General features: G+C 64.4%; 2 protein-coding genes across 6 annotated transcripts in view; both read right to left on the bottom strand.

The window, feature by feature from the left end:
• SPEG (striated muscle enriched protein kinase) overlaps positions 1-8,997 on the bottom strand; it is a 39,565-nt gene extending 30,568 nt beyond the window's left edge. For 3 of the 4 annotated variants that reach the window (XM_074911163.1, XM_074911161.1, XM_074911162.1), the window contains exon 1: positions 8,200-8,997. In XM_074911163.1, the coding sequence (XP_074767264.1) occupies positions 8,200-8,608 (409 nt within the window). In that variant the 5' untranslated portion in view covers positions 8,609-8,997. Of the gene's footprint in view, positions 1-553; positions 781-8,199 lie in introns of those variants that run through there. The other variant, XM_074911164.1, reaches the window with a different exon arrangement.
• A 2,088-nt stretch (positions 8,998-11,085) lies between these two features.
• Positions 11,086-16,727, bottom strand: DES (desmin). 2 transcript variants are annotated; one of them, XM_074911363.1, is made up of 9 exons: positions 16,092-16,727; positions 14,266-14,326; positions 13,995-14,090; positions 13,745-13,906; positions 13,528-13,653; positions 12,646-12,866; positions 12,463-12,512; positions 12,120-12,202; positions 11,086-12,002 (listed from the first exon to the last, which is right to left on the bottom strand). In XM_074911363.1, the coding sequence occupies exons 1-9, from the start codon at positions 16,643-16,645 to the stop codon at positions 11,961-11,963; spliced, it is 1,395 nt and encodes a 464-aa protein (XP_074767464.1). In that variant the 5' UTR covers positions 16,646-16,727; the 3' UTR covers positions 11,086-11,960. The 2 variants fall into 2 exon arrangements, with proteins under 2 accessions (XP_074767464.1, XP_074767466.1); XM_074911365.1 differs by lacking the exons at positions 13,528-13,653; positions 13,745-13,906 and having other exon boundaries at positions 12,646-12,722.
• Positions 16,728-17,600: the final 873 nt, after the last annotated feature.

The raw sequence follows: 17,600 nt of genomic DNA, 5'->3' as shown, positions 1-17,600 counted from the left end.
CACCCCCCGCCGAGGCCAAGTGACGTCCTTGTTCCTCGCTCGGCGGCGGAGCGTGCGGCGGGGCCCGTGGAGGAGCCTTTGCCTGTGCCAGGCATGCTCCTGACGCGGAGGGGATGACGCATGCAAAGCCTCGTCTCCAGCTCCGTGACCACCGGCAGCGGGGCTGGGGGGAGCCATGAAGCAGCCTCCATTTGCTGCCCCAGCTCCGGAGGGCAGAGAGGGGAGAGGGTGGCGTGGGGGGAAGCGCTCCCCGGGGGTCCCAGCCTGGCTGCTGGCACAGGCGGTGCTGAGCACCTGCCCTCTGCCCCTCCTGCCCGGGCTGGCGAGGACAGGCAGGCAGCTGGTGGCTCTGCAAGCGGGGCTGGAGCTGGTGATGGGCAAAGCCCTGGGGAGCCCCGGGCGGCAGCGGCAGGGCCAGAGGGGCCCCCCCATCCCCATCCCTATCCCCATCCTCATCCTAAACTTCATCCTCATCCTCATCCCGATGCGCTCCTGCTCCCGGCACTGCCCCCTCCTCCCGGCACCCTCCGGCGCGGCAGCCCGGAGCCCTTACCTGGAAACGCTTCTTCACCCAGATCTTCTTCATGCTTCTGCAGAGCCCCGCTGGCCCTGTCACACCGGCTCAGGCCTGGCAGGACGCCAGCCCGCTCCCGGCGGGGTCCCCGCTGTCAGCACGCCGCGGGGGCCAGCGATGCTCCGAGCATCCTCCACCGGCGGCAGCCGGGAACGGCGGAGGGAGAGGAAGGGGCTCGCCAGGTTGGGCTCCCGGGAGGGCTGGAGCTGTGAGCATGAAGCATCACTGGAGTGCTCCTCCCTCCATCCTTCCCCCGCCTGCCTCCGCCTCCGCCTCCCCGCCAGCCCTGGCACACAGTGACAGAGGCGGGGGACAGGCGAGGCACAGGTGGCGGGGGGCGAGGGCAGCCGCGGGGCGGGGAGGAGGGGGGGAGTGGGCGCGACTGGGGCGGGCACACGTCCTCCCCCACGGTGGCTTTGGCTCCAGAGCACCCAGGGACGCCAGCCCCCTGCCCAGCAATGCGGCTGGACCACTGTCCCCTGCCATCGGTCCACCCGGCCCCGCCTCCCGGGGCAGGGGCTGCTCTTCCTTCCTGTGCTCAGCACCGTGGGGCACAGCCCACCACCGCGGCTCCACACACACCCCGACAGGGACAAGAATAACACACCGCACCACACCAGCGACTGCCAAAACGGAGCCCCCAGACAGGGCAGTTCCTCAGCCACAACCCTGCAGCAGCAGCACAGCCACGGTGTGCCATGGCACTGCTCAGCGAGGATCCAGGCTCACCAGCACTCTGCCAGCCTCCACTCAGTCCCCCACATCCTCCAGCCAACAGCGAGGCAGAAGGGTCCCCTTACTGAGACACAGGTGTGGGTCTCAGCACTGCTGACCCACCTGCACATGAACGAGAGCTAATGCAGGCACAGTCTTTCACAGCAACCCCTCTGGCCCAGAACTGTTCACGCCACAGCATGAGCCCCCTTGGCAAACCACACAGCCTCCAGCCCCAGGCACCCAGGGCCCTAAGACAGACCTTGCACCCTGCCCCCTGGGTGCCTCAGGACTCGTGTGGGATGGCAGGGCTGGACTGCTCAGCCCTGGGCTTTGTGGCTGGTGGGGCACAAGCAGGCCATTGTCCTTCTCCGTGTTGCGTGACACACACGAGACCTCCCCTCATGCTGGGGTGAGGCCCCATGGCACAGCTCAGGGCAGGACTGGGTGCCCGGGACCGAGCTGCGATGGGGCTCCCGGGGTATGGGCAGAAGTTGTGGGTGGGGGACCCTGGTGAGGCTGGTCAAGGCCATTAAGACCTGTTAGTGCTCCCGGGGTGCTGGCATAACCCCAGCACACCTTCCCCAGCCAAGTGTCCCCAGCTCTGCCAGCCTGTCCCTGTTCCCTGGGTGTCACTGCAAATAAGCCAGAGGGGCAGTCCCAGCCCCACAGCCTCAGCAGGGCCTTTCCTGCCTGCTGCGCCCCCCCCAGCTCTTGGTGTCCTGCATCACCAGTTCACCAAGCCGTTGAGCCCCACAGCACCCATCAGTCCCCTTTCCAGGCTCCTGCAGAGGCTGCCAAGGTCCCAGCCCCACTGGCTGGCTGCGCTTCTCCCTCCCACTGCACAGCATCCATGGAGACACTGCTGGAGGCCTCCCCACCCAGCACTTGTCTCCATGCTGCTCACCTGTCCCCTGGGGAGCCGGCCACCCCACGTGGGGCTGCACACAGGCATCACGCTCCCCATGATGCTTGGCAGCTCTGGCAGCTTTTCTGCACTTCCCTTCCCAGCCCATGACTCCCAACGTGAGGCTTTTCATGGCTCCATAATAACTTGCAAATTACCCAGTACAAAAGGAGCTGTTTATACAACATTTCTGACAGTCCCACAATTCGAGTGATGCTGCGGGGTTTCCGTGGAGACCCCGCACGTCAGGCGAGTCCCACGAATGCCAGAGCTGGCAGTAAGGGAATCTCCTGTCAAAGCCAGAGCACTTTGCTGGGGGCCCCCAGCCCTGTGTGGGGACAGAGGTGGGTACCCCTGAGTCAAGGCTGGGCTGTGGAGCTGAAGTCTGCCAAGGTCCCTGCACCCACAGGGTCTCCCTGCCAGGTGCTCTCACCCAGGCTGTGCATGACTGCGGTCCTGCCATAGATCTGCATAGCCTGTGCCTTTTTTTCAGACTCAAGTGGAAAAAAAACCTGGTCAGGGATGCTGGGAAGGAGCACCAAGGCTTGGGCTTGGCACATGGTGGTGCCAGGGCAAGGGTGCTGCCACCACAGCACCCGCAGGGACAGCCCCAGGGAGGGACCACATGTGCGCAGCCGAAACGCAGTCATTTGTGTATTCTCCGACTGCCACATCTGCTGCCCCATTGGCCATGGCTCGCAGCTGTCCAGGCACACAGCCCTTCTCTGTGGCTGTGGCTCTGCTGCTTGGCCATCCCAGGAGTGGTTCTGGGCTGCCCCAGAGGTGCTGCAACTCCAGGAGCAGCTGGGTCACCTTTGAGGGGCTGCCCCTACTGTGGGGCCTGAAAGTCTTTTCCAGAGGCAGCAGCACCTGCAAGATCCCCTGCAAGGGCAAAGCCAGACACCCTGCATGTGGCCCCTTTGCCACCCATCTCCAGCTTCGCCTGCTGGACACACACCAGCCCCGAGCAAAGCAGGTAGCAGCGCTTGCACAAAATGCAGCATTAATTTCACTGCTCTGATCCACGGCTCCCCACACCTTGCTGGGCCTCCCCGGCAGCTCTGCACGGATCCTGCCCCTGCAACCGCAGCACTGGCTGAGTACTGGCCACCCGGCCCCATCCACCAGCCCCCTTTTCTCGGGGCTTGAATAATTGATGGCAGTGGGTCCATGCAATGTCTCGGGTAGAAGGAGGTCTGGGCATGAATCTTTCATGTGTTTTTGGTTCCTGATGCTGCTGGGGACTGCCTGTGGGAGGTAGGATGTTCTGGGAGCCTGGGGAGCTGCGGATAAATGCAGCGGGATGGCCCTTGTCATGGGGCAGGACAGCACTGCTGTGGTTTTCTGGCCCTGGGGAAGAGCAATGCTGTGCTGTGACCCCTCTCCCAAGGGCTAGGGACACCCCAAATACCCTCCCCTGCATCGCCTCTCCTTGCTGCCACTAGAAGGATGCCCGAGCACATGGTGCCCACTGCAGGCGGAGGATGCAGGGACACAGAACAGCAATATGACCTTGGCTCTGGGTGCCTGGGCATGAAGCAGGGTGGCAAGAGGCGTTTTGTCCCAGCCCTGCCAGCCCCGCTCCTGGCATCCCCCCTGCCTGGGGCTGAGGGGCTGCATGCAGAGGGCAGGGGGGGAAGGAGGCAGGAGTGCAGGCAGCAAGGTAGAAGCAGCTAGCCCCTTCCCAGTGCCACCATGCCAGGGCACAAGCTAGCAACTTGGTGTCAGGAGACAGGAGGGGCACATGGAGCACTGGGCAGCCTTGGGAGGAGGAAGAGGCCGTCATCCCATCACGCAGCCCTGAGCAGCAGTGCTATATTTACCCGCCCACAGGCCCGGGTCTCGGCCTCTTGCCTGTAACACGAACCCTGCAGCCTGCCAGAATCCGAGGGGATGGCACATTCCTCAGCAAAAATAACCCCCCGGCAGCAGGCGAGAGGGCAGGGGTGGAGGTGACTGACTGGACAGCTGCACCAGCCACCCTGCTCGCTAGGGAGCAGCCCTCCCAGTCCGCAGCACCCCGGGACGGGGACCCAGCACGCGTGGCCACCGCGCCAGCCCCCTGCCCAGGTGGCTGGGGGCAGAGCTGGGAGCCCGCATCTCTGGCAGCTGCCCATGGGCTGGTCCTGGTGCCACCCCTGGACCCAGGCAGTGGGCACAGCCCCAGGGCATGTGGCGGTGCTCAGCAACAAGCAGCCACACGGCCAGCCCACCTGCCCGCCCCGCTGCCTGCGGGCATCCTGAAGTCCACGTCCAGCCCTGGGGACCTGTCCCTGCACTGGTTGAGACCAGAACCCGGGGTGGTAGCGGCCAAGCAGCTCTGCAGAGGCAGCCCCTGCGCTGGCACAGCTGGGCATGGTGCCCACCCCGCGGTGGGGCACAGCAGCCTGCACTGGAGCCTTGCTGCATCCTGGGCTCCTCTGAGCTGCTGCTGTGCCCTGGGGTTGAGGGGACAGCCATGGACAGCAAGGGGAAACTGAAGCAGCCCAAGAAAGTCCCACGGGAGGGAGGAGATGACAAAGGGAGGTTTTAGGTCCCATTCGGTCCCTGAGCAGGGCTGGCAGGGGCTCCAGAGGGAAGGGGCAGTTGGCATTAAACATGGGCACAGCACTGCAAATTAAGGGACTAAAATTAGGCACTCAGATAAATGGCCAGAGGTGCTGAGCCACCAAGGACACTGTCAGCACAGCCATCCCCACTGGGGTGCCATTGCCGTGCACCACCAGCCATAAATGCATGCCCACGTTGCCCCACTGTAACTCTGGGCTGGATGGGAAAGGGCCATGCAGGGCCACCACGCACAGGCAGCTCCTGCCGCCTTCCAAATCCAGGCGGGTGCAGGCTGTTCCCTGGGCAGAGGAAAGGTTCCAAGGCGGTTTGATTGCTGAGTGCAGGTGGAGGCGAGTGGAGCAAGACCCTGTGCTGAGAGCCCAAGACAGACACATCCAACCTTGAAACAAGAGGCAGCCCTGATGGGGAGGATCAGGCAACTCTGGCACGGTGAGGGAGGGCTGGGCTCTAGGAGATTAGCTCAGGTTCTTAAGAGGTGATTTAATCCAGTTTATGGGGAAAAAATTCAGGAGATGCAGCTGAGAGGTTATACAGGCTGTAGCGAGCCTGGGGACGATGGAGCCATGGTGGGAACCAGGGCTGGCAGGAAGGGTCTGGAGGGTCCCTGGATGGACCTGGGAAGTCCCTGGACCAGCCTAATGCTGCTGTGAGAAGGGCCAATGCACCCCACCTGCATCTATGGGGCCAGGGTACAAGGAGTAACTGCAGCAGGAGAGGGGCAGAGCGCTGTGCAATGGCAGGGATGGTGTGACATGGTGTGAGTGGTGTGACACAGAGGTGATGGTGTGCCCTCAGGAAACCCTGTGCCTGACTGCTCAGCCAGCCCCACGCGTGTGCTCCCCACGCTGGGACTGACACGGTCGGGTGACCTGGGAGAAGAGCAGGAGAAAATCATTAGTGGGGTGGAGCGACAGATTCAGGGCAAGGGATTAGAGGAGCTAAATCGGGCTTGTGCGAGCAAGGGGGAATGCTGAGCTGGTGCAGGAGGAGCTGACTGGGCCGAGCACGGAGTTGGGCAGCACAAAGCCCCCCCACCCCACCAGCAGTGACCTGAGCCACCTTGGAGGGCTGATGCAGGCCCCACAGAGAGCTACAGCCTGGCTCACATGCTGTGAAGATAAGGTGGAGGACCAGGCCCTGTGCCCACTGAAGACCACAACCCAGCAGAGGCAAATAGAGCAAGGGCACCTCAATACCTCCGAACACGGGGGGTCGGGTCCCTGAATCCAGAGAAAGACCTCATCCAGCCCAGGGACCTTGCACATATCCCTCTTGACCCATAACTGGCTGATGACACAGCTCAGGGCCCCCCAGGGAACAAGGATGGCGTGTCCCTGCCCAGCACAGGGACAGCACAGCGACCAGTGGAACTGCACAGTCCCTGGAGAGCTGCATCTCCTCAAGGAGTGTGGGGAGCCCCTGAGCAGCCAGGGCCTCCATGCTGGAGGCTGGCAAGTCACAGTGCACATCCTGGCAGGGTGTCAGGGCAGGCGGGTGCAGAGCGGTGGCACGGCTCCTCCATTTTACATGATGACCCATCTCACCGCTCGGCTGCTGGCATGGAGAAAATGGCCTCGGGGGAACAACACACTGAGTGCCAGCACCCTGCAATGGGGCCAGGCAGATGGGCTGGACCCCCCACCACATCCCATAACCTCCACACCAGCACGCATCTCCAGCACCCAGCAGGACATGGTGCTCCCTGGTCACCATTGTAGCACACTGCAGAGTCCATTTGGCCTCAGAGCAGAGGAAAAGCCACATCAGGGGCTGCCATGCTCCTCACCTAGTGCCCCAGAGCCTTCGCAGCTCCAGAGGCACCTCTGCCCTGGGGCCTACTTTTTGGGCGGCTGTTTGCTCAATGGCAGTGCACCCACAGCTAAGCACCTGGGGCAGGGTGACATTCACCCCGGGCATTAAGCAATCCTGGCTGCTCCATCCCTCCCTCAGCTGCTCCAGAAAGGCAGCGGCGAGGGCCAGTGGCTGAGAATCGGGAGCAGGGACGAGTGCGTCAGCACAACGGGAACGGGCACCTGGGGAAATCAGGTGCTGTGCTGCTGGGCAGAGGCAGGGGGGCCTGGGCCGGCGGTGCCTGGAGAGGTGCAGCTGCACACCGCAGTGTGAGAGCAGGGTGACCCCCCCCCCCCCCCCCACCTCAGCCCCCAGGCTGCTCCCACCCCCCGGGGCAGTGCATGTGCATGTCTCCCCCTCTCTGCACACACAGCATCATGCATCCAACTGCACAGTGCCACGGTCCCCAAAGGTGCTATGCACAGTGACCCTGCACAGACCCACAGCAGGGTAGGACCCCTCCTGCACACTCCTCTGCTCTCCCTGGCCCCACCAGACACATGACCAGCACGTAAACCTTCCTCCATCCTCCAAACAATGCTCCTCCAGCCTTCCACCTCACGCAGAGCAACTCCTCTTCCTCCATTGCTCCCCCTCAGCACTGCAAAGGTTCCTTCTGTCCCCCCACTGCCACCAGCTCCCCCTCCAAGGTGCAGCATCTCCAGCACACCTACTGTGCTGCCAAGCCGCTGAAGCAGCTCCTTCCCTGGAGCCTCAGGGCTCAGCACCGCCTCCCTCACTCCCAACCCTCACTGTCCCCATGCAGACAGCGCAGCTTGCATCTCAGAGCGGTGCCACCAGCCAGCACCACAAGCTCCCTGCAGTGCCCCTGGGAGGTGGCATCCATCCTGAAGCACAAAGGACTGAGCCCCACACCTGCCTGGACACTGTGCAGGGTGAGACGCACCCATGGAAGGGCCCACAGCAGCCCCCATGCACTCCCTGTATGCCAGGGGAGCACACTCATCTGCTGCATCCAGGGAGGAAGAGCAGAGGGGCTGCCATAGGGCTCTGGGCTAATAAACCATCAGGCCACACCCACTGCAGGACATAGGCTCCACCCACTCGGCAGCCCCACCCCCTGCAGTGTTAGGCTCCTCCCCACGGAGGGTCCCAGTTCTTCCAGTGCAGCCCCAGTGTCTGGTACAGCTGTGATGGCGATGCCACAGGCAGCTCTGCCCATGGGCAGCCAGTGCACGGGGGTGCCTTGTGCAGGGGCATTGTGGGGTACCGGGGACCGTGTCAGTGCTGCGGAAGGTGGCACCACCAGTGCCATGCACCCGAGCAGCATCTCTCTCTCTCTTCCTGCCCCGAGCAGGCTTGGCATCACATGCTCCCGACACCTCCATGCTGGGCCCTGGCACCCCGCCTGGCCTGGCAGCGGGTACTGCAGCCACATGCTCACTCCAGGCCAGAGAGCTGCCCTGGTGCTGCCGGCACCAGGCACCCCAGACTGCAGCGAGCCCAGCCCGGCTTGCTCTGGGCATGTGGTGGGAGCCTGCAAAGCACCGCTGCCAACCTCGGAAAACCCGTGCCCACGGCTGTGCCAGCGCAGCCGTGGCAGTGGCCACACCACCCTTACCTTCCATGTCAATGATGGCCAGCACGGCGCTGGTCATGGCCTCTCCCCGCTCATTCTCGGCGATGCAGGTATACACGCCGGCATCCTCCTTCTTGCTGTCCCGGATCCAGAGGGTGCCGTACTCCTCCTCGCGTGGGGCCAGCAGCTCCTCATTTCGGTACCAGCGGAGGCTGGGCCGGGGGTTGCCCACCACCACCACCCGCAGCCGGATGTCACAGCCGGTGCCGATTGCCGCATTCTTCAGCTTCCGTGCAAAAACCGGTGCCGCTGGGCGAGCCGGGCCCTCCTCAAGTGCCCCCGGCTCTGCTGTGACCTTGGCACGCTTTGGGGGGATGCCGGGGCTCGGCGGGGCTGCCCGGGGCTCCCCACTGGCCCTACTCATGCTGCCGCGTCCCTGTGCTCGATGCATGGTCTACAGATCCCCTGCCCACGCCCAAGACCCCCGTCGACACGAGCCAACAGTGCTGTGCTCCTCTTCTCCTCCTGCCTGCAGCTTGGGGGTGCTGGGTGCCTGCCAGGGGTGCTGGGGCAGAGGCGGCCCCCTGGCCCAGGTGCCGTCCGGTTCGGTGCCTCCACCCCACCGGCTGCAGCCCCGAAGGTCGCAGCGCCGTGGGCAAGTGAGGGGCTATTTTTAGGCGGGCACTCAGGTTGCTGCTTGCCGAGCCACCACTCACCGAGCACCCGGTGAAGCGCAGCACCCACACCCCATGCTCCGCTGCGACCCCAAGCCCGCCCAGCGCCTCGGCACCTGCTTCTCCGCCGGCCTGGGTGTGAGTCCCACGGGTGTCGGCTGCTTGCTGAGCCGTCCCAGAGCTGGGGCCGTGGCGTCCCCCCCCTCACCCGTCCCGTCCCGCGCAGCCCCTGGTGAGCTGCGCTCCCTCTGCCCCCTCTCCCGAAGTGGCAGCTGCCTCTGATATGTCACATTCCTTGGCCGGGCTCCCCCTCTCTGCGCCTGCCACCCTGGCCCTGCAGCCCAGCTCCACTTGCAAAGATAGAAAGGGGCCAGCACCTTTCCATATTAGCAGTGAGGCTCAGGGGGGACCCAGCCTTCCTCCCCCCCTTCCCCTTCTCCGGCGGTGTCACCGGATCAGGACAGAGGGACCCTGGTGGCATGTGGAGAGAAAGGACACCATCATGCTTCCTGCAATGCGAGACCCCAGGCAGGAGCCAGCCCCGCAGGGCCCCTTTGCCCTGTCCCCAGCAGGCAGCAGAGTCAGGGATCCCTGTATCCTTGCTCACCCCAAATCCATCATTGAGAGAAACCCCATTTCTGTCACTGACCCCTGCCTTGCTGCCTTGGGTAGTGTGAGTCCCGGACAGGCCCCCATTCAAGCCCTGCTTGGAGCAGGAGCACCCTGCTTTTGGGTTTGGGGTGCCCCATGCCAGCTCCCACATGCTGTGCCCCAGGCAGCGAGTGATCAGGGACTGCCTGTGCCACACTCTGCCTCGCCACCCCCGGGCAAGGCAGGGCTTCCCTGGCTCCTGGTGCGATGGCACACATCTCAGCACCTGGCCCTGGCCGCCCTCTCCGGGGCTGTAAATCTGGGTGAGCAGGACACGAGTGACACAGGGCACACTGCTTCCCGGCTGCAGCCCAGCCCTGTCAGCTTTGGCACAGCCCGTTGTCACCAACCTGAAGGCGCCAGCATCAGCGGAGCATCACCGGCGAGAAGATCCCAGGATCCCCCTGGCTTGGGGCACGCCGGAGAGGGATGCGCTGCTAGACTCATAGCCTGGCTGCAGAGCAGCTGAGCAAGCCCCAGGGTCTCTGGGGGCTGGAGGAGACGCCTGCGAGAGGCTTGGGGGGCTCTTCCCTGCCTGCGCTGCCCTGTGGGCAAAGGGCTGCTCTGTCCCCTGCCTGTCCCCCCCCAGCCCCAACCTGGGCCGGGCAGGGAGGGAGGTGTCGTCCCTCCCCAGGGCAGCCCTGGGGACCGTCTTTGATGTCACAGGGCCACCTGCTGGAGACAGCCCTTGAGATTTGACACCCCCCCTCTCCCAGCACTGGGCGGCCCCGCAGTCAAAATTGGCGTTCACCGCGCTGACTTCTCCATCAGGGAACCCCCAGCCCCATCCCCACCGCTGGCAGCAGAACCTGCCTTGTCTCTAAAGCTGCATCCCCTGCCAAGCCCACTGCCCTCCCAGGGCTCTGCTGCCTGGCAGGGGGAGCAGACCCTCCAACCCCTCCCCAGGACAGAGCAACCCTGAATCTCTCTTCCCCATGGGATGCTTGACTCTGGGTTCCCCTGCTGCATCCCCTGTTGCTGGGATGAAGGAGACAAAGCCAAGACCCCCACACCCTGACCACAGGGAGTGGTAGCACATGTGTTGGGGAGAAGTGGTTGAAGGGGGCAGGTGAGGCTGGAGGATGAGATTGGGGTGGGGGCAGGCATGGAGGGGTAGGGCTGATGCCTGCAGAGTGCCAGGGAAGAGGTAGATTTGGGATGACGGGGGGCTTGGCTTGCAGGTTGGTGTGGATGAGGGGGAGCTTAGAGAGGTCCCGGTCAGGTGTAGGTGTCGGGTAGGGCTGGCCCAAGTGAGGGCAAAAAGGGGGCGCATGTGGGGCTGAGACACTGGGCCATGGGTGTATGGGGGTGACAGGGAACAGTCACCCAGAGCCCCTCCAAACCTGCTCAGGGCTCACCTGCCACAACCCCCAGCCGGGCTCCCCCACCCGGTGGGGAAACCCACGTCCATAGGCAGCAGAATGCTTGGGGGCACCTTCAGTGTGAGGGATACACCAGCAGCCAAGGGAAGAGATGGCTCGGGGGCGATGCTGGGTTCCCCATTCACCCCAGCTCTGGGGGCCTGTGTGATGCCCCCCCCCATATGTTGCCTCCCCACCACCCTATCCCATCCCTGCCCCAGAGATGCACTGGGAGGAAGGGGTGATGCTCCGCTGTTTATTTCAGCCGCCTGAAGAGTCACGTAGACGCGGTGGGGTGGGGGTGCAGTGGGGCGAGGGGTAGGGGCGCCTGCCCTGGCCCCCGGGCCTCTCTCCGGCTCGTCTCCTTCTCTCCCCCCTCTCTCCCACTCACTCACTCCTCCTCTCTCCTGTGTCCACCTACGGGTACCCTCTCGGCTCACGAGCCTGGCCCCGTGCAGCCTCCTGCTGCTGGGGGTCCCTGCGATGCAAGGGGCAGGTGCTGCCCCCCTCTGCCCCACGGACTGCCTCTGGGGCTCGGGGGAGCACAGGGCCCCAGCTCCCCCGGGCTGGGGCAGGGACGCAGGTCGGGAGCACCCTGGCTCCAAGCCAGGTGGAGAACAGGGGGCTCGGCCCGGACCCCACTTCTCCCCACCCCCAGCATCGCCGCCATGCACCCAGAGAAGTGTCAGCTTTGGGGAGGATGGGTGCCCTTTCCTGCGGGATGAACCCTGAGCCTGTGTCCAGTGCGGGGAGGGGGCTGAGGGGGGATCCAGAACCCGCTGCTGGGACCGTCCAGCTCTCTGGGGCTGGCCTAGGCCACCACCTGCTCCCCCAGCCCCTCCTGCCTGTCCCCTCATCCCCCTGCCCCGCCGCCACCCCAGCCCAGGCCTGATCCTGACACTGGCGTTGCCGCTATGAAGCTGCGAAAGCAGAGCAAGCCTTTTGAAGCCAAAGGAGAGAGCCCCGGGGGTGTGGGGGGCCCAGAGGCGGCTGCACGGGAGGACCCCTCGGGCAGTGCCGGGGGAGCACCGGGGGCCGAGGTGGAGGCAGGAGGGGGCTTGGCGACAGGACGGAGGCAGGGACAGAAGGTGCCAGCGGGCTGCTGGAGCAGCCTCCTCTACAGCACTTCATGCTGCTGCTGGGTCGCCTCGCTCACCACCTGCGGGGAGAGAGGCACCGTGAGACGCCATACCATGCCAGCACTAGAGCCCCGATCACGGGGACAGGCACCCTGCTCAGCCCTCACCACCCTCCCTCGGTGCCACTCTGCACTCACCTCCCCATCGCGGGTTTCAATGGTTTTGATCATCACGGTCTTTTTGGTGTGCACCTCGGAGCCGCGCTGCTCTGGGCTGGTCTCTGTGGGCGGGAGGACACAGGGGATGGGACCGTGAGGACGAGGGGCTGGGACCACTGTGGGGCTTCAGGAGCTCTGGCTGAACCCCTCCTCAGCTCATGACAACACCCAACCAAGTGTCTCCCATACCAGGGGATCAGTGTGACACCTGAGGGTTCCCAATCTGCCAGCCTGGCTGCACCCCCCAGGAGGGAGATTTGCCCCCACATTGGGGACCCCCATGGTCTCATCCCAGGTCGTCCTCCTCACAGGGCGTGCTCACCTCGGAAATTGAGTGCGGAGGCGAAGGTCTGGTGCATGGGGATGCTGATCCTGTGGGGACACAGAAGGGAGAGCTCAGCACCAGCCAGCCCCGACCCTCGGGCAGCTTCTCATGGGGTGGGAGCCCCCAAAAAAAGCTGGCCCTTCTGGTCCCCCCACCTTGTCCTGCCCCTCCACTGCTCACCGGTTCTCCTCGCCCTCCAGCAGCTTGCGATACGTGGCAATCTCCACGTCCAGGGCCATCTTGACATTGAGCAGGTCCTGGTACTCGCGCAGGTGTCGGGCCATCTCATCCTTCAGATGCCGGATCTCCTCCTCCAGCCGAGCAATGGTGTCCTGGTAGCCACCAGCCTCCCCGGCAAAGCGCTCCTCCATCTCCCGCATCTGGCGCATCAGCGAGTCATTCTGGGGGAAAAGGGGGGCTCAGCAAGGTGCAGGACCCAGAGGGACCAGGGCTCACCTGGAGATGCTGGGGGGTCCTAGGGCAGAGCCGGAGATGTGGGGAGAGCCATAGTCAGCCCTGGGCTGGGTCCAGCTGATGTGGGACCATGATGAGTGGCCATCACCCTCTGTCTGCCCAGCACTGGGCAGCAGGATCTGGCAGGAGCAAGCTGGGCAGGTGCTGGGCAACCCCATCACACTCTGCCTGGATGCCCAGGCCCCCCAGAAAAAACACCCTACCCCAGCGGGAAGGCACGGAGAGGTGCAGGAGCACCAGACAGCTGCCATGGGGTGGCACTGCCAACTGGTGGCTGGTGGCTGGCTCCTGTGACCATGACTGTGCCAGAGCAGGACTGTTGTGCCCTGTTTGTTTGCAATCACCTTCCCAGCCTGCAACCAGACACCCTGAGCCCTGCACCCGCCTGTCTGGAGCCTCCCAGGCTGGAGCACATTTTGCAATCTGTGTCTTGACCCCGGGGCTCTGCCAAAACAGGGGCCCAGATTGCCACTAGGGGATTCACAGCCCATATTTGGGGTGTGAGTCCCCCCATGGCAGCAACTCAGGGAGCTGGGAAGAGTCCTCCACCCCAGAGAGGTTCCTGAGCAGCCACTGCCCACAGCTCACCGTGCCCTTGAGAGCATCAATCTCGCAGGTGTAGGACTGGATCTGGTGCCGGTACTCCATCATCTCCTGTTTCGCCTGCCGCAGTGCATCGTTGTTCTTGTTGGCTGCCTGCGTCAGGTCAGACACCTGGGGAGAGACCAGGGTCAGCGGACACAGCCACCGGGATGTCTGGGACCCCCCATGCTGGGGCCAGCCCAGAGCCTGCCACCTCCTGCACCTTGGACTTGTACCACTCCTCGGCCTCAGAGATGTTCTTGGCAGCAATGCTCTCATACTGAGCACGGATATCCCGCAGTGCAGCCGTCAGGTCAGGCTTGGAGATGTCCATTTCCACCTGGATGTGCTGCTCCTGCAGCTGAGCCTGCAGCTCCCGGATTTCCTGGGGGGACAAAGTGACACCTTAGGGCACCTGCTCTGTCCCTTGGCTCCATGGGTGCCTGTGGAAAATGAGGCCACCCCTGACCTACCTCCTCGTGAACCTTCTTGAGGAAGGCGATCTCCTCCTGCAGAGACTCAATGCGTCTTTCCAGGTCGATTCGTGCCAGCGTGGCTGCGTCCACATCCTGGGGTGACACAGAGTGAGGGGTAGTGGTGAGGGGTGGGGGGAGGGCACCGGGGCTGGAAGGTGCAAAGCCGTTCCCGGGGCCATGCCCTGGTGCTGGGGCTGGGCTGCCGGGGGAAGATGGGGGTAGGAGGGGAGGGGGTGTCCCACACTGCATGGAGGGGACGGGTACTCACAGCTCTGAAAGCAGCTAGGTTGTTCTCAGCCTCCTCCTTCAGCTGGATCTCCTCTTGAAGCCTGCAGGCAGAGAGGGGAGGTTAGGAGGCTCTGGATGAAGCCCTGTCCCCCAGTGGCAATGTCCCCCTGAGCTGTCCCTGAGCCCAGCATGGCCTGGTGGGAAGAGGACGGATTGTCCTGCATTCCAGCAGGCAGCAGGAGAGCTGGCAGGGGGCCAGGGGCTCTTCCTCCCATTCCCTATTATAGTCAACGCCAGAGAGAGCACAAAGGCATGAGGTCAGCTCGGTGCCACATGCACTGCCCCGGCCCTTATAGGGGAGAGTGGCCAGCAGCCGGGGGGACAGGATGCAGGATTCTGCACCAGGGCCCCAAGGAAAGGCCACCAGCTGAGCCGTCCCGGGGAGGGCAGGAGGACAGGCGGGTCTCAGTGATGCTGTGGGACAGGGGTGTGGAGCAGGGACCGCTGGGGTGTGAGCCCAAGGTCAGGGCTGGAGAGCCGGGCTGTGCCAGGAGAGGGGGCAGTGCCACAGGCTGCTGGTCAGAGGGAAGGCATCGGGGAGGAGGCAGAGGTGCCCGGACAGTGTTGGCACACAGGGTGGCAGGAACCTGACACCTGTTTGTTCTGGGCCCTGCTCCTCTCCTGACATTGAGAGATTCTTCATGCCCCCACCCCCAGCCTCCCAGCATCAGGGGCTCTGCCCCACCAGAACCCCAGCGCTGGCTGTCTGGGGAAGGGGCTGAGGTCATGGAGGGAGGCAGAAGGCTGTGTCACCCCCAGGAGATGGGGACTCAGTGTCCCCGGGGCACAAAGGCCAGGAGGAAAGGTGCAGACCAGCATCAGAACAAGCGGCTCCCCCTGGGTATCTGCCCCTGCTGCCTGGTGCCCCCACACTGGTCAGTCCCTGGGGGGTCACTCAGCCTGGCCACCCCTGTGGCTAATCCCGCCGGGTGCCAGCCCCGTCCCTGGCACCACTCAGACCCACAACATCCTTGTGGAGTCCCTGCTGCTTCCGGGGCACTGTGGACACCCACGGCAGTCCTGCAGCATCCGTGGCATGTGGAAGTGTGGCCGCTTCCTCCCCTCCCTCCTTCTTGTCCGGAGATGGTGGAGTACCCCCCCACACTCTGTTCATCCTCCCCCTCGCTTCCGCCTGCCTGGCTGCTTCCATCAGTCTGTCCCACAGGGCTCAGCTCACCCATGGTCTCGCCAGCCCTCCCTGGTGTGAGCAGGGATGGGGACCCCGGAGTGGGACACTCTAATCTCCCAACTCTGGGGGTCCCGTGGCATCACAGCCTGGCCTCAGCCCTGCTGTGAGGGAGGGCATGGGGAACACCCCTGCGGCTGGAGCCATCCTGCCCACTGCATGCTGCCTGGGCATCCGGCAAGAGCAGGCAGTGGCCAGCTGGAGTGCCCTGATGAGATGCCCAGGCTGTGGGCATCTCCTTTGCTCTGCCCCACACTGCTGGGCCAGTTCTGCCCCACCTGCACCACGCTGTGGGTCAGGAAGCACCCACACTGGCATAGTGAGTCACAGGTGCCCTTCTCTCTCCCAGAAGTTACAGCCACCATGCCAGGACCTGGTACCCTGCAAAGTACCCTGCAGGCGTGTGCAGCCAGTGAGAGAGGCACAGCCAAGGTGCTCTCCCACCCCAGGAGACAGGGAAAGGGGGACAGAGTAGCGGGGCTCTGATGGGCTCTGAGAGTGGGACACAAGGACAGCAGTGAGCACCTAAGGGGCTTCCAGGGTGAGTTCTGCCACCACCCATCCCTAGGGACAGAGATGCAGATGGATGCCCACAGGGACATGCTGGAGCCCCTCCTCACCTCTGCTTGAGTTTCTGCAGGTCATCGAGCAGGTTGTCGCGTTCAACCTCGACACGAGCCCGCTGGCTGGTGAGCAGGTCCACCTGGCGCCGGAGCTCCCGCAGCTCCTCCTCATACATCTCGGCCACACGGGTGGGCTCTTTGCCCCTCAGGCGGTTTACCTCGGCCACCATGAGGGCATTCTGCTGCTCCAAGAAGCGCACTTTCTCAATGTAGTTGGCGAAACGGTCATTGAGCTCCTGCAGCTCCACCTTCTCATTGGTGCGGGTCTGGAGGAACTCCTGGTTCATGGCATCGGCCAGGCTGAAGTCCAGCAGCTCGCCGGCACCTTGGTAGGCACTTTGGTAGGAGCGCAGGGGTGTCACACGGGTGGCTCGGAAGCTGGACAGGCTGGGGACGGCCGAGGAGCGGGACACCTGGTAGACACGGGAGGTGACGGAGCTGCCGCTGCTGCCCTTGCCCCCGAAGGAGGCGCGGGAGAAGACCGGGGAGCCACCGCCGAAGGTGCGGCGGTAGGATGAGACCCGCTGGCTGGAGGAGTAGGACTGGCTCATGGTGGCGGCGGCGTGGGGCGGCAAGGTCGGAGCAGGGAGCAGGCAGCAGGGCTGGCGAGCGGCCGGCAGCTCGGCGAGGCGTCGGGAGGGGACCCGCGCCGCCGCTATTTGTATCCTGCTGACATCACCCGCCCCTCCTGCTGCCGGGCAGCTGCGGGATGCTGCTGCAGGGGGGGAACACAGCTGCCAGCCCCCGCCCACTGCCCCTCACCTGCCCACACCGCTGGGCCACGGACCTCTGGGTGGACCACGACGACATCTGTGGACCCCCAGGGACCCCCAGACCCTGCCAGTGTATCAGTCTCCCCCCAGGCCCCCACCACACAGCCCTGTCCCGGGGGGTGTGAGAGGGGGAAGTGGGTCAGGCTAGTGGTGAGCCCCCACCACCGCTCAGACCCCCATAGGGGTGCAGTGCCACCCACGGGGGGGCCGGACAAACAGACAGCCTGGGCTGATGCCGGGAGGGGAAAGAAGGGGACTCAGCCCTTCACACTGTCACTTGATCCCCTCAAGCCAGGCTCCATGTCCAGTAGGCATGGGCCTCAGTTTGGCCTTGAGCACCCCAAAATGCCCCTGATGATGCCGTGACCCGCCCCACAGCTCAGCTCTCCGTGTGGGGCCAGACTCTAGCCCCACCCCCACTCAGAAAGGGGGAAAGGGAGTGCCCTGGGGAGGGGGTGATGTGGGGGGGACCCCTGCCCTGAGTGTGCTTGTGCTGACCCGCCACCCAAACCGCCCTTTCTGATACAGGGGGCTGAGCACTAGCCCTGGGCTGGGCACTTTCAGGGTGCTGCTGAGTGACCCCGAGCAGGTGCTGGGTCTGAGCAGCCCTGGTGATGTCACCCCCCAGGTCCTCTCTCCAGCACATTCCCAAAGCAGCAGGCACCCAACCAAAATAGCGTCCTCATACGCGTGGGACATATGTGGTATTTATAGCTGGGGGAGGCACCCTGTT

This window comes from Athene noctua, chromosome 7, assembly GCF_965140245.1.
Source record: "Athene noctua chromosome 7, bAthNoc1.hap1.1, whole genome shotgun sequence".
Taxonomy (NCBI): Eukaryota; Metazoa; Chordata; class Aves; order Strigiformes; family Strigidae; genus Athene; species Athene noctua.
The sequence above is the reverse complement of the archived record's forward strand: the minus strand, read 5'-3'. Positions and strand labels throughout refer to the sequence as shown.